This window comes from Lotus japonicus, chromosome 2 (genome assembly GCF_012489685.1).
Source record: "Lotus japonicus ecotype B-129 chromosome 2, LjGifu_v1.2".
Taxonomy (NCBI): domain Eukaryota; kingdom Viridiplantae; phylum Streptophyta; class Magnoliopsida; order Fabales; family Fabaceae; genus Lotus; species Lotus japonicus.
Window position 1 is genome coordinate 72228919 of NC_080042.1, and position 16053 is coordinate 72244971.

The 16053-nt window shown below is 36.1% G+C and overlaps 2 protein-coding genes across 9 annotated transcripts; both read right to left on the reverse strand.

Moving 5' to 3' along the window:
* Positions 1-182: 182 nt before the first annotated feature.
* LOC130739331 (paired amphipathic helix protein Sin3-like 2) lies at positions 183-7330 on the reverse strand. 6 transcript variants are annotated; one of them, XR_009019844.1, is made up of 17 exons: positions 7091-7329; positions 6727-6790; positions 5266-5931; positions 5039-5121; positions 4221-4838; positions 4040-4137; positions 3823-3952; positions 3583-3735; positions 3286-3449; positions 2928-3039; positions 2113-2756; positions 1872-2044; positions 1552-1789; positions 1156-1441; positions 903-1062; positions 719-825; positions 183-443 (listed from the first exon to the last, which is right to left on the reverse strand). XR_009019844.1 is itself a non-coding variant. In XM_057591602.1 (16 exons), the coding sequence occupies exons 1-15, from the start codon at positions 7160-7162 to the stop codon at positions 913-915; spliced, it is 3651 nt and encodes a 1216-aa protein (XP_057447585.1). In that variant the 5' UTR covers positions 7163-7329; the 3' UTR covers positions 183-443; positions 903-912. The 6 variants fall into 6 exon arrangements, 2 of the variants coding, with proteins under 2 accessions (XP_057447585.1, XP_057447586.1); XR_009019842.1 differs by having other exon boundaries at positions 671-825; XR_009019845.1 differs by having other exon boundaries at positions 719-834.
* Positions 7331-9436: 2106 nt separating this feature from the next.
* On the reverse strand, positions 9437-11318 carry LOC130739333 (ABC transporter E family member 2-like). Of its 3 annotated transcripts, none has more exons than XM_057591605.1 (5): positions 11106-11318; positions 10550-10857; positions 10220-10471; positions 9878-10108; positions 9437-9759 (listed from the first exon to the last, which is right to left on the reverse strand). In XM_057591605.1, the coding sequence occupies exons 2-5, from the start codon at positions 10829-10831 to the stop codon at positions 9610-9612; spliced, it is 915 nt and encodes a 304-aa protein (XP_057447588.1). In that variant the 5' UTR covers positions 10832-10857; positions 11106-11318; the 3' UTR covers positions 9437-9609. The 3 variants fall into 3 exon arrangements, with proteins under 3 accessions (XP_057447588.1, XP_057447590.1, XP_057447587.1); XM_057591607.1 differs by having other exon boundaries at positions 10550-10852; positions 11106-11310; XM_057591604.1 differs by having other exon boundaries at positions 10550-10862; positions 11106-11310.
* Positions 11319-16053: the final 4735 nt, after the last annotated feature.

Below are 16053 nucleotides of genomic sequence, written 5' to 3' on the forward strand. Positions count from 1 at the left end.
GTAGTATCGGATTACGATCCGAGGGAGTGAACAGTGTGATTAGTGCCTATCAAAGTGAATCCACGTCGTGTAAGATCAAGCGCCCAAATGGAGCGTAGCTTTTTTCACGTGCACAAATAATTTTCTCTCTTCATCAGGGCTATAAAATCCCTCAATCTCCTTTTGATTCCTTTAGACATGTATTCCTCTTAGAAGCTCACAAACTCTCAATTACAAATCACAACTTGTCTATTGGGAGTTGATGCAGCAATAGCATGAAAATAAAAGCTAAGTCTGTAAAACAAATGCAGCCCAATCTGCACCAGTAAAACAGCGAAGACAGCAACCAGCAACAGCAAACAGCACCAGGAAAACAGCAACAGAGACCAGCAAACAGCACCCGGAAAACAGCAAAACAGCAACAGAAACCAGCAAACAGCACCATAATGACATCAAAACAGCACCTAACCATAAGAAATTGCAAGAAATTAATTGCACCCTATGCAGTAGATATAAAACACCAACTACTCCTACCCATAACCCCCTTCCCCTTGCAGAAGATCTAAAGGAACAGGCCTCGTTAAAACCTTACTAGGGAAAACCTAGAAAGGGAAAAGAGTACCAATTCCCAAAGATCAAAATGTACTCTACAAGGGGAGAAAATACAAAAAATCCCATAACCCAAAAGTACCATCCAGTTTATAACCATCAAACCAATATACTGATATACTATTAGCACCAGTAAAAATCAGTGATGTCTCTCCTCCAAAAAATAGAATCACAATACTGCAATGGCCTACTCCCTTCAATAAAGCACAAGACGCAGCAAAAGAAAACACAAGCCACCTGCAGTAACTAAACGCAATTCAGATGTGAGAAAATAACCAGCCCGAATTGATGAGTGTTGTTCTTTGATGGATCACCTGGTAAAAGCTAGAGGTCTGACTCGTCCCTAAAATATGTTCCAAATTCTGCCCTTGTACTCCAATGATAGGAGATCACCTTGTAAACATTAATGAAGAAATATGGATATCTACTGTCAAAGTACCCGTAAAAATCATGTCGGGTAGGTCCAAGCATAGTCTGACAGGCCAACAAAAAAAGATTATAAGCAAACAGAAAGTATAAAACAAATAGAGAGAGAAAACAGAAACAACTGTTGTAAGTGATAAAAACCTTGATATTTGAAGGCAGACTTGGAAGATGAATAGACAGGTTTCTTATTGCCTTAAGCAGCTCGACAGGACTTTGAAAAACATAATTTCTATTACGGAGATAATCACGTACAAATGTGGACAGCTGAACAGACCAATCAGTGCCCACATCAATGGCATCACAGTCAGTTACAACTATATTAGAGTACGCACAAATTTTCAAATGCTCGTAGACTTCCTGAAGAAAATCTAATTTTTTACGGGTATCCCAAAACAAAGGATGTAACAGAACTTCATTTAGATTCAGCCTGAATAACAAAAGAGAGTTAGAATTAAAAAAACACAATGGAATAAATAAAAAACAGGTACGAAAACATTTGAACTCATCAATGCATGAAAGTGTAGAGCATATGCATACCTTGTGCTAGGAATATCTTCTACCAATTTAGATATCAAATCTTGGGCTATAGGAGAGACTCTGGTAAGATTTGTGGTACCGCTTAGAATATTTGCTTCACGATCATGAATACCAAATGGATGATACCCACCAGACATGCAGAAATACAACACACAACCCAAACTAAAAGTGTCCACAGCACATGTTTGGGGTTCCCCGTTTATAACTTCTCGCGGCTGCCACCCAGAAGTGCCACGTCCTGGAATCCAATACGTTCGGATTAGCTCATTAAAACCAACAGTTATGTCAATCTTTAGAGGAAAAAAAAAATAAAATTGTACCAACAACATTAGACCCTATGAAAGATCCAATGTGATGAAGCAATTTACAATTGCTCATTCCGGCAATTTTCACCCGCAATGAGGGATTTCTGGTTACGAGGATACTGTTAGGCTTTAAATCCCTATGGACGATGCCCTCATGGTGCAATTCAGACAGTCCATCGACTATTTGCCTGTACAACAAAATTTAACATGAGAACTGTTGGAAATATTAATTATAATAGGAGCAAAGAGTTCTTACTTCATCAAACTCAGCAACAGTGGAGAAGGAGCTCTTCGAGGCCTCAACAGAACTGGACTTTTATCTCTCTCGACCAGATTCAAAAATTGCAAAGACGTATTACTGATGGCCGGGTGAAAAGGCGTATCAGAAAAATAATAAATGAAGTCGCCAAGTGTGCAGCCACATCGTTCCATAGCTATGTACCGAGCCTCCAAGGTCCATTCATGAGTAAAGTACTTGATGATGTTAGGACAATTTCCCCTTCTGGTCTTCAGGAGAGCTTGAATTTCATTTTTTGCGATGCTCCTATTGACAACCCTCTTAATAGCAGCAGGGCGTGTACCAAATGTGCCCTTATACACAGTACCACTTCTTCCCTCTGCAATTGGGTCATACTGTGTTCCTAAGCTTTCGAATCCTTCCATTGGGATTGGGCCTATTGGAGGCATGGGGTCTGTGGGTGCAGATAAATCTCTTAGAACAACGACTACAAAAATAACTACAATAACTAAGAGAGTAATCAAACACCAAGAGGATGATGACGATGGTTCGTCTGCGTCTTCCCCATTGCAACGTGCAATGAATAAAAATGGAATGAGAATTCCAAGTAACTGTCTGCACACCCCATTGGCCACTGGTACAAGAGCTGCAATGTCATATCCCTGAAACACATATTAGCAGACACAAACTGGTTCTCATTTTTGTTTTCTCTTTCGGCAATCTCTGATACCATGGGATTTTATTTTTCTACTTTGTTTGCAATTGATAAACTGCAAATAAAGCAGTAAACTGCAAATATGGAAAACCTACGAGCATGAAACAGCAGACTATACCTTGGATGAGTTGCAAACAGTTTTACATTCCAATCCATTAATTACTTTAACACCTTCCATGGCAGAGCATATCGCAGAAAGATCATCTAACTTCCCATATTTGTCCTTGTTCCTGAGTAAATCAAATAAAAACCAGAAGCTTATGTTTTCTCAAATGAAAGTTGAAAATGATTGGTAATCTAGCCAAGTAGCTAAAAGTATGCATTAAAATCCACAACGAAAATGTAATATTCAATTGTGGTAAAAGATTTTTTGAACCTAACATGCTTTCATCAATTGGTAACTGCCATCCCCCTTGTCATCAACAGTAAAAGAGAAAAGCACCAAACTAAAAAGATAAATCTTGCAGCATGTGTACCTTTGCAGTAAAATGCAGTGGGGTTCCTTTTTGTCATGAAGGACAGACAGAAAATCATTGTGCAGATAAAATGAAAAATTCGGATCAATAGAAACGGCAGACAACTCAGGCTTTTCATTCATATAGTCCATGAGCTGGATGGATAGTCGCGGGGGGGTAGACGACTGCAATAAGATGACAATGGAAAACAACATTAACCACATATAATAACAATAACAATTTGGAAATCAAGAACCCATGCTCCTATTTGCATATCTGATTTTTTAGGACTTGGTGGGAGGATCACGAAGGACCTACACATTGAAAACGATATATATTCTCCTCATGAAGGATGACATGCGCATTTGCATGATATACTGACTCATTTAACTTTCCAGGTTTCCGAGACTTTTCAAACTCATATAATTGGAGAAGCTTACTGTCTTTGTCATCGGTTGCAACAGTTTGAAGCTGCAGAGAAGGTAAACAATTAGAACCAACATAGGAAAATGTATCATCAGCAAGTAGAACATTAGTCAGCTAAACAAAGGAACATACCTGTCTGATTAATTTATATATCAATATATCCAATGTGAAAGACTGGTTTCCATTTATTGCTTGGCTCTTATCTTCAAACTTTGAATTCTCAGCAGATCCATCAAGCAAGTTGTACAATGCATTCATAAATCTAAAAAAAGAACATTGATGATCAATCCAGAAGTGCAATAAGCACTCGAGAAGAGTTGGTACAAGTTGCGAAAAACTGTAAATGTACCTTGAATAAGGATCAGGGGAACTAGCAACTTTTGCCTTCCATTTCATTTCAGCACTCATTGAATTTGTTTTCGCTGATAAGATCCTCTCATAAAGAATCTGGCAAAGTACAAAAAAGTGACTGACAACCACACCAAGGAAGAAATCTTAATATAAACAAGAAGTAACAACACTATCCTTACTTGATGAAGCCTAAAAAGCACATAGAAATCGTCATTCCCGTAAAACACCCTTGAATCCTCTATTTCTTCAGGAAATAAAACTGCCGATACATGCTTTGTGAGAGGCTTCACAGACGAAAGGAACCTCTCTGACAAAGGCAAAGATGAGCCATCCCCTCCACCTTGGGCATCACACATCCCCTCAGCTTCACCTTCACTCTCAGCCTTACCATCAACATCATCATGTTCTATATCATCCTCCTCATGGTCTTCCCGGAAGCATTCATCGCCAGCAGACTCACTGCCTGAGACATCTTCCCCAGCTTCAGAAACATTTTCACTGTCCTCATCATCAGCATCTGCATCATTATCACCCCCAGTCTCTGGACCACATTCTTCCTCTCTATCTCTGGACTCATATTTCCTTCTTTCAATATTGTGCTTTGACTTAGCCATTGACTGTGCATTTGAATCTCCATAGGCAACAAAGTTATCTTCCTCGGAGTCACCATTTGGTGATAATTCACCCTCTTCTTTTTCGACTTTGCAAGGCCCAGAAGATTCTTCATGGCTTTTGACTTCACTGTTCTCAACTGATACCCCATTGGCCACTGCTACCGGAGCTGCAATGTCACCTCCCTGAAACACAGATTAGCAGAGACACAAACTGATATCAGTTGGAAACAAAGTAGAAAAATAAAATACCATGATTTCAGAACTGCTGAAAGAGGGGAAAAAAAAAAAAAAGGAGAAAAGCAAGTATGTCTAAACTGATAAAGTACTTTTACTACAATAAAATAGGTGAAAGTTCAAATTTGCCACAATAAAAAAACTCATACCTCCACCAATGGTAAATTAACAGTCTGAGACTTGGCTACAGAGTCATCAGCATCAGTAGGTCGAGATGGAGCAGATACACAGCCTTGCAATAGAAACAAAACTTAGTATTCTGACAGAGTGTACAATTAATTCAAAATGAAGCAAAAAAGAATTGAATTGAGTAATAACATAGACAGATAAAACCAAAATCAGAGATAACAATTCCGCAGCTATGTTGTCTACAGACCTGGAGACACATCTAAGTTGGTTCTGTTCAAGCTGTTTTCTCCTCGAATTGCAATAGATGGATTGTTTATAACTCTTTGCTCATCAGAGGCAAATTGTTTACTCAACCCAGAGGCTTTATATCTGCATTCTACTTTTTTCAGCCCTTTATCCATTAATTGATCATGTCTACAAACAAGTTCACCACCAACAGACCCATTTTCTTTATCATTGGAGGCTACACTAGTCCAGTGAATATTCTTCACTTCAGTGACTCTACCATCACCTTCATTCTTGTCAGATTTTGGTAACCTTGAATTTGTTGAAATAGAGTCTCTGTGTGGGCTTCCATGACCTCCTACATTTGATGCAGCAAAATTGCGACTACTATGCCGTGCTTTCCTGTCCTGAACCCTTTCTGTCCCATGAGATTGGGAAGTAACACCAAGCATCGGCTCCAAGAAGGTACTCCAGAGCCTCATAATCTTATTTAATAATTCTTTGCCTGAGAATACCTCCTCACATGAATACCGAACAAGTTTATACAGGTCTTCATGAATCCCACCATCCGAATATTCAAATTCCAGATGTGGAATTAGAGGCTGTCTAGTTTCAGCAGCAATAGACTGAATAATGTGATCCTCTTGCTGCAGCTTCTCTTTGATTTCTTTAATCTCAGCCACTAAAGCTGTATGTTATCAAACATGGAATATCAGAACAAATGAAAAGAATGATACAACTGAAACCTGTAACAAAGTACAATATTGACAACACAATCTTAAGCTTTTATAAGATTGTCACTGATAAATTCTAGTAGAGGGCGAGGCAAAGGCCTACTAAGGCTTATCTATTGCTGCATGTCTCATCAGCGCCGACCCAGTGTGCATGTATACCTAAAACGCATTATAAAGTAATTTTTTAAAATTAATTAAAATAAAATGAGAGGCCTATTTTTAGGACATGAAGGGCTTATTTTATAAGAGATAAGAGACTTGTTTCTTAGGAGAGACAGTCATAGTACGATGAGGGGCCTAAAAATCTGCATTCTTAATTATTAGTACACGTCAACTAATTAGTAATTTAATTTAATTTTAAAATCCTTTTAGATGAGGAGAGAATATTAGGAAAAGTATTGTGATACTGGGTATAAATAGATAGCAACACATACTATATGACCCGTTGCTTCTATGGCTACAATGGGCAATATTGTGATTGTGGGTATAAGTAGATAGTTTGGAGCTAGGTGCTTAAGTACAAAGTGTTAAATTCATGCTTCTAGTTCTAGGTGCTTATGTACAGTTATATAACGTCAATGCTTTTCAGGAACTAATGAAAAATGTGTCCTATTGAGCCATGTAACTTTCAGTATGATACTTCATGAGTTCTACCATGCTTTATTGATGCATGTATATGGAGTTCATGGCAAGTCCAAGCAATCAAATTTACATGAAGTACAAATATAAGTAATAGCTAATAAACTTACAACGCTCTAAGAAATCTTTAAACTCATCCATAAGATCAGAATGCTTTCCAAGTAAATCAGTCACCTGAAATGTAAATTTTGACAATGATAATATTAGTGGCAACAGATAATACTCTATATGTTTATTCACAGATCTTGAAAACTGTACTATAAATGCAACACTCTAACGATCTAACACGAGACCACAAATTTTTCTGTTACCATACGCAAGCCCCTATCATTTTCTTTTCTGCTTTGTGTCAATACTGACACAGAATAAATACCAATTGATTTAATAAAGCAGCATAAACCATCAGTCAAAGCATTAAGTAGACAAAAATTCATGTAAAGGGGGAGAGGAACACTTCATTGCCAGGAATCAAACCTGATTCGTAGGTAGTGGGAGTCGCGTGGCACGGCGCGACTGGAGGTCAGCGGAGGTACAGCCGCCGGTCATTGTAATCAATAACAACGTTAATGGCTTCCAATCTCACAGAATGTGCTTGAACAACGAATGCAGTAGACTAGGGTTCCAAAAACGAGTACTCGCAGGGAAGAGGAAGAGTGTGACTGTGTGCGCGGGAGAGAAGAAAGTGTTACTGTGTAAGAAAAGATGGTTTAGATTTGAAATGACGGATTATAAATCTAAAAGCTGATTATTAATCTGAACCGCATGATTTTAATCGACGGCTGTGAAGCTGTGGATTGGGGATCAAGTAACTTCCTTCATGTCCTTTCAAAAAAAAAATTGATTTAGCTCAAATGCCCCTGTGTTTATTTCCCTTCTCTTTCCATCACGACTTTTTGTTTACTGTCACTCACGCTTTTGTTTGTTTGTGAGTATTTTGAGCGGAAGGATTATACATTTAACCAACCACAATTCTCTCTATTAATTACATCATTCTCTATTTAAGTAGTATAATTTAATAATTGCACATCATACTAGTAATAAAATTAAATAAGAACAATTTAGTCAAATTATATTATCAATAATTGTTTTCTTACTATTTATGTCACAACCTTAAATTACAAATTTTCTGAGTAATTAATAGTACTATGTAATAAACGTATACTGCACATTATCAACAGTAAGAATGTAATGATTGTCCTTTCAAAAAAAGAAAAAGAATGTCATGATTTGTACAGTATATATAACTCGTAATTGTACATTGTTAATGATGTTGGAAATGTAAGCTTGAAAGGTTGCAGATGATAAATTGTTTGGAATGTATTGTAGGTAACTTGTAGCAGGTTGGAGTAGTGGTGTGGGTAATGGAGAAGAGATGAATATGCTGCAGTAGGATGGAATTATACTAACCAAAGATTAACTAAAAAGTAAAAACTAAAGCTAAATTGCATAAATAGCAAATAAACAATTCAAAATGCATATCAATTCAATTTTTTGGGTTTCATTCATCATTAGATCCTAAAATTTATTGTTACAGATGATCCCCTTAAGCTAAAGACAGTATACAAGTGTCAACATCCCGTTACTAAAAACATGGGGATCAATGTCTGCATCCTGAAACAAGTCTTTGACAATAATTGATGATCCTTCTTCTAACATAGGCATAGGGTTAATCTTGTGAGGCTTGTATGAAACATTGAATTGAGGCATTTTGACGGGTTAATCTTGTGAGGCTTGTATGAAACGTTGAATTGAGGCATTTTGACTCAAATAGGATGCTTTGTCGTTCTAAAATGGATGAAGGTATTGGATTTGGGGAGTTCAAAGCTTTTAATACCTGCGTTGGTGGGAAAGAATTGGTGAAGGATTCTTAAGACTTCAGATCCTCTCCGAGCCAAGATCTTTTAAAGCGGTATATCCCCCACACCCTTGTATGAAGCAAAAAGGGTTCGAGTTATGCTTGAACGATTATTTTCAATACAAGGTGGGTGTTTGAGGAAGGGGTAGAATGGAGAGTTGGTAATCACCAATCTATTGATATTTGGAAGCATGTTTAGGGTCCAGTTTAGCCCCATTATTAGAGAATATCTCTAGTTGGGTTTGTATCGCGTGCGTACACTTGATTTAGACACTGTTCTGTGCACTGTTAGTTTGTTAGAAGCAATTGTTCTGTACACTACACTGTTTGTTCGTTAGAAGCAATTAGCTCAGTTTCAGAGGCTTGCTTGAGAAGCTTCCTCTATTCTATATAAACCGACATTGTATTCTGATTTCACGTAATTAATGAGAATATTCAGTTTTTTCCTTATTCTACTTTCTTATTCCCATCAACAACTAAACTCAATTACGCAATAAACGAGAATCTAGCTGTTATTTACAATGATTGAAATTGAGATGGAATTCAACCAATGAAAAAAAATTGAGATCGAATTCAACCAATGAAAAAAAAACGTTAGCTGCCACTTAAGACATGAGATCATCCAGCTCACTCCGTTGCACAAACATTGTTGTTTTAGATCTAATCAAACATTCTTATTCCAAGAGAAACTCAAAACGGAAATCATGTATATTTGATCTTAAATGGATAAAAAGTGATATGAGATCATCCACTCCGTGCCGCAGTTGCCCGACACCACTTTTACTCTCACTCTCACTCTCACTCTCACTCTCAAACCTGAGGAGGAGGAGGAGGAAGAGGAATGAGAGGAGAAAGGGAGAGAAGGGGCTGAATCAGACGAAATAAATTTTGGAAACACCTACATTTGACTAAGATTGCCACATGGGCCGGTGGCTGAGCAAAAAATAGATCACATGCTCTTAAAATTTTTGAAGCAACGAAATGGGCTCAACATTTCCAGGAAAGCAAAATAGAAAGGAAGACATTACAAACCACAACTTGTCTATTGGGAGTTGATGCAGCAATAGCAGGAAAATAAAAGAAGTCTGTAAAACAAATGCAGCCCAGCAATATTAAATTTAACTACGATATTTCCAAGCTAAGTCTGTAAAACTGATGCACTTTCAGTGACTAGATTTGATACGAAATCTGGAATGCGAGTAATAACCAGCCCGAATTTATCAGGTTTGTTCCTTGATGGATCAGCTTCGATCGATTCTAAATCTGATGCCAGTATCCCAACAAGATTCTGCAACGGTAGGCAGCAATGATCAGTACCACCACCACCACATAACACAAAAAAAATAAAATCAAAAATTTTGAAACATGCATGAATAGAAAGAAAGAAAAAAAAAAGAGAAACTTACGAAGAACATTTCATGTGGACTAGTTGCAACACAGCAAATTGAGGGTTTACCATCACAAAGAATAACTCTGTTGTCATGAAGGAGAAATGCCATGTAGGCAGAGGACTCAGCCACAACAGCGGCTTTCTTTGTATGAAGAAAAAAGCTCTTAATGACATCGGCAACATCATCAAAGTCATTAAAATGAGGAAGATATTGACTTGGCTCATCTATGAGATAGATATCTGCAGGCTGTATGTATATGTATGTATGATAGGGAAGGGAAGCAATGAATCAGAAAATCATGTTATGAAGGTAGGTATTAGCACTAAATTAAATGCAGAAACTAAGATATAATACTACCTTAAAGAGACAGAGACATATCTCAAGTCTATGCAACTGTTGAGGAGAAAGATTGGCAACTTGTTGGTCCATGAAGTGAGGGATAAGAAGTGGCTGCATAACATGTGATTCAAAGTGGGGATCAACAATATCATGAAACAAGTCTCTGACAATAGCTGAAGGAGGCAAAGGGTTAATGTTGTTCTGAGGCATGTATGAAACATTGAATTGAGGCATTTTGCCATCTACAAAGTCAGGCTTCAATTCACCAGCCTGAGTAATACAATTACAAACAAATGAATTAGACAGTTGAATAAATCTATATTATGTTATGATTAAATGAATACATACCAGCATCCTAATAAGTGTGGTCTTTCCTGTCCCCTTGAGACCCTGAATGACAATAATTTCAGATTTTGTAAATTCTCCATCATTGACATAAAGCGTGAAATCGCCTACAGTTTTGGTCATCCTTGGGTATTTGTATACTGCTGGAGCCTGCTCCTCCTCTTGCACTATTGTAATATTGTGTTGTTGGTTCTCATCGTTGTATACTGCTGGAGCCTCCTCCTCCTCCTCCTCTTTCACTGTTGTTGTAATATTGTGTTGTTGGTTCTCATCGTTGTTTCCCATACTTTTCTACGCTGATCTGATCTGATCTGATCTGATCGAGAGAATAAGAGTTAAAAAGAGGGTGTCGTGTGTATACTAAAAACCCTAAACATTTCTCGATCGTATTTCTAGGGTTGTTGGTTTAATCCATTAATGAATCGATAATCGACCTATCGTCCTATCAAAATATCTTCCATTTACACAAATTCCAGAAGTAAAACCAATTCAGAAACAAATCGGTGAAGCAAAAAAACAAAAGAGGAAATCGGTGAAGCAAATAACACAAAGGGAAAACCTTCTTAATCTCCGATCTGGCTTTGGTAACCTCCGATCTGGCTTTGATAACCTCCGATCTGGCTTCGATAACCTCCGATTCGCTACCACCGCACCGCAGAGAGAGAGAGAGATGATCAGGTTTTCTCAACCCGTCAAGGCAAGGGAGATGGAGATATTAGGATTTGTTTGGGTTTACTTTTCACACACATGACCATGGGCTGCATTTTATTTTCTTTTGGGCTCACTTTTCACACACCATTTCATTTAATCCTATTCAAAATTCCGATTTCAATTCCAAAAATATCCTTTGTCCCAAAAATAAAATTCCAAAAATATCCTTTAATTTCTTCATCTATCCTTTCACTCACCGCCACCACCACCCTTAGCCACTAAAATTTGGGTAGACCATCAAGGCAAGTACCTTAGGCCCAACAAAATTGTACCTATATAATATATACGACTGAAACTTGAGAAATGTTATAGAACAATGGAAAAACGGGTTATCTTAATTGCAACGTGAGAATTAGGAAGTGTCATTTTAACAATTATTAGTAATAGTGTTTTATATTAACAAATTTATATTTTTCAAAAAAAAACTAATAAATCGAATATATGCTCTTTTTACATTTTCAAAATTGAAAAATTAATTTGTGTTTATTTATAACCATTATTTTTTTGTGACTTATATATCTATAGTAATATATATAAGTTTGTTATCACTCATTGTTTCTTCTCTCCATATTTTCCATTGTTTCTATATGAAGTGAATTATCCAAAAATGTTGTAAAATCCCTTATTGTTTCATTCCTTGCGTTTCAGGTTCTATTAAAACTTTAGGTTTTTTTTCCAAACATATATATTGCCTATAAAATTTTATTGACAAAAAACATGCACATGATTTATTGTCAAAGTTGACTAATTTTGTATTACATGTGCATCATTTCATAAAAAAAATATTATTATCTATATTCGAGATTTAAAAATATTATTTAAAAAAATTATTATTTTTTTGTTAATATTATCTTACATTTTTTGGAAAATCATCTATTGGTTAAAAATAATGTCTTTTTTCAAAAATAATTCGTTTTATTTTATACAAATATTATTTTTCAATAATATGTCGTTAAAATATTTGCTTAATTTCAAAAAGATGTTAATAACTTCATAAAAATAAAATATTGTGTTTAGTTAATGGGATTGAAAAAAAATGTGTCAAAAATAGTTGTAAGAAATAGTAATAAAAATTGAAAATAGATGTGATGTGCAAAAAAATGACATATTTTTTTAGGGAAATTGATTGATATGAGGAATTCACATGACATAATGTTCTAGAACCTTTAGGCTTTCGGGGTGTTTGGGTGCTTACTGACTTCGTCAGTTTTTTTGTTACACTTGAGGAGGGTTATTATCTTGTCAATATCTTCACCTTTCTAAAAAAATTTGATATTCTGGTAGAAAATCTTCTTTTAATATATAAGATAGATAGATAAATTGTTAGCGAATAATTTTGTTTGTATTTTAAAAATAAACCTAATCTAACCTAATAACATTATTGAAACAAAATACTTTACTCACATTTTTATCATCACGCAGTCAATTTTATGATGGGTGGACAATTTGGTTGTTTAATTTTATAGTTTTCAAAATTTAATGATATTGTTTGAAATTATAAAACAATTAAGTTTTCAATATTATATATCATAATTAAAGTCCCCGAAGGATAGCTTAAGTGGTAAGCGTTGGGGACATGTGTGTTGAGAGGAGGAGGTCCAGGGATCAATAATTGGAGGGTGTAATTTATCTTTCTGTTGTAAAAAAATATTGTAATCATATTAATTCATTTCGAATTACATATGATCAAACTATGGTAAATTTATGGTAAAATTTGAGAAGTGATTACCAAGTTTAAAATAAAAATATAATGCACATTTATTAGTAATGATTTATCTTTCAAATTATAAAAAAATTATTTTTTTATTATTTTGGACTTCAGAAGATCAATGGTATAATTTAAGATGAAGGTTTCTTTCTAGCAATCATATTTTTCTTCATTGCTACGTTGTGTGGCAATTGTGGAGTGCCATTAAGAATATAGAAGGCTTGTTGTGGTTATCTCGGGTTCTCTTAAAGCATTGGCTAATGAATGGAACCATCTTGCTGCTATTTCCGATCCCTTGCTATGGAACCCATCTCTCTATGCCTTAGTTTGGTCTCTCTGGATGAGCAGAAATGAAAAGTTGTTCAAAAATAGAGTTTTCAAGGCTTTTGAGGTGTGGGACTCGCATCTTGTGAATGTTTCATGGTGGACCAAGATAGTCTGGAAGGACTGCCCCTATGATTCCTCCTATTTCCACTCCAACTTCAGCAATATAATTGTGTGTCAATCAATTAAACCGTCAATAGTGGTTTTGTGGTCCCCCTTCCATCTGGGTTGTTGAAGTTTAGTGTAGACGACGCTTCCTCTGGTAATCCGAGGCCTAGTGGTATTGGAGGTGTTATTCATAACCATAATAATGTCATATTGGGTTACTTCTTCAAAAACATTGGGCATTTGCAGTAAAAGTATAGACAATCATGCACGCCTTAGGCTATCTACAATGGTTTCAACATTCAACACCCTCAACACTCCACTTTTTTTCTTCCCAACACTCCACATCATCTTCTCTCTCCAGTTCAACACTTCATTCAACTTTTACCCACTCCAATGGTTTTTCATTCAACACCCTACCCCCTACCCCACCACTTTTTTTATTTTATATTTTGATTTAATTTTATATTTTTCTTTTTATGATTTCATAAATTTAAAATTTTCGATAAAAATTAAATTAAATAAACGATTATCGATTTAATTTAATTTAATGTTTTTTTGTTATTTTAAATTAAATTAAATTAACGTAATATTTTTTTAACGCAAATTAAAATGCAAGACAACAAACTAAGCACACAATAATTTATTTAATTTTCTTAACTTAACACACAAATAACGTAATTAAAATGCAAGACAGCAAACTAAACACACAACACACAATTGATTTGGATCTTGAAAATGGTTGGGATTTTGGTGGTTGGATGATTTGGATCTTGATAATTGTTCGGATTTTGGTAGTGGGAAAATTGACTTGGATGTTGATAACTGTTGGGATTTGGGTAGTAGTTGGGATTTTGATTTGGATGTTGATAATTGTTGGGATTTTGGTGGTTGGAAAACTGATTTGGATGTTGATAATAGTTGGGATTTTGGTTGGAAGAATTCTGGGTGTTGAGATGGCTATTGTTGGGATCCATTTCAAAGCAAAGATGATAATAGAAAGATAAATAAGATGAATAAGATGATGGAAAACTTGGTTTTTTTTTTCTGTGTCCAAATCAAACGAACCAAGTCTCTATTTATAGAGAAAAAAAAATCATGAATTTTGGTAATTTTTTTAATTTTTTTTTATGAAATAATTGAGTTGGAAAGATTAGGATAAATGAAAATCGCCCGGACCAATCAGACGCTGACACGCGTCCTAGCCGTTGCACTCTCTCTCTCCTCTGACGCGTGCGTGGCACGCGCCTGTCGGTGCCCAACCGACGCGTGCCACGCGTCCCACTACCGCCTGCACTCGGACCCCACGCTGCCAAGCCTGCAGCGTTACGCGCCTTGTCGGCGCGTGTGTGGCACGCGCCTGACGGTCACCAACCAGGGCGTGCCACGTGGCTCCGGAACCAGTTTAAACAAGTGTTGAAATTATTCAACACTTCTCTCTCCATTTCAACTTTCAACACTACAATTAAACACCACTACAACCCACTTTCAACAATCAACTCCCCCATTTCAACACCATTGTAACTAGTCTTACTGTTCTGCCATCAATTCATGCTCATTAATATTTTAATCGAAAGTAACTCTACCTTGGTAGTAGGGTGGGTTCTTTCCCCATCAAGGAGACTTCTTGCCTTGCTCAACGATCTCAACCATATTGATTTTAATTTTCTATCAAAATTAAAAATGGTATTTTATTCGTAACACTAATACTAAATTTTATCTTTAGCAACAAAATATCCGTTGCAATTTCATTTGTACACTGCATGTTTCTTATCTTCCTCTATCTTCTAGCTAATTACTCTGTTGATAGTTGGAGGAGTGTCTTCTGTTTGTAGGTATCATGCCCTTACTCGTGGAAGAGGAGCTAGCTCAAACCAGAGTTCAAACTGGAGAAGCTTCATTTCGGGCTTGCTCTTCTAATTCATACTCCTGTGGTGTGCTAGTATTTGTAAAAAAATGCACTATTACATCCCATTTTATGTAAAGATGGAGACAGATTTGAATTGATCATTCTGATTATGTGCCCCCATATAAAAGCTCGGCTTCTTTGTATCGAATTGTGATGAAATGTACCTATGGCGTGATATACTTAAATAATTGACAGTATGTTGGAATGAAATGTTGAAAAGCATGTCTAATTGTCTGCAAGACTACAACCACAATATAGCAGAGGAAACAGCATTCATTGTAATTGTAGATAATATGAGGCAAAATATAAGAGCATGCTTCTACAACGCCTTATTGGGAATGGTGGCTATTAAACGTCATCAACTTTAACATGCACAATGTGTTAACGGCCAAACATAGATAGGGACTACTATGACCGACGTCAACACTTTTAAGGTTTTTTTGAACCATTTCTTAGTTCAAGGGACTACTATGACCGGCCCCAACATTATTAGGGACCGGTTGTTTTAAAAATTGTCCCTTTTTATAATCAAAGTATTCTTACAGCCGATAGCTAAGAGACTAAACTTGTGTTCCACAGTTAGTAAACTATGCGGTAGAGATTGTCCAAAGAGTCTTTTTTATTCACAAAAGTTAGGGATTGAAAAAAAAAATCACTATATCAAAGAGTTTTTTTAATCTTCTCAGTGAATAGTTAAAGTGCCGTTGAAATATTAAGAGTTTATTTTGATATGTGAAATATTTATGTCAC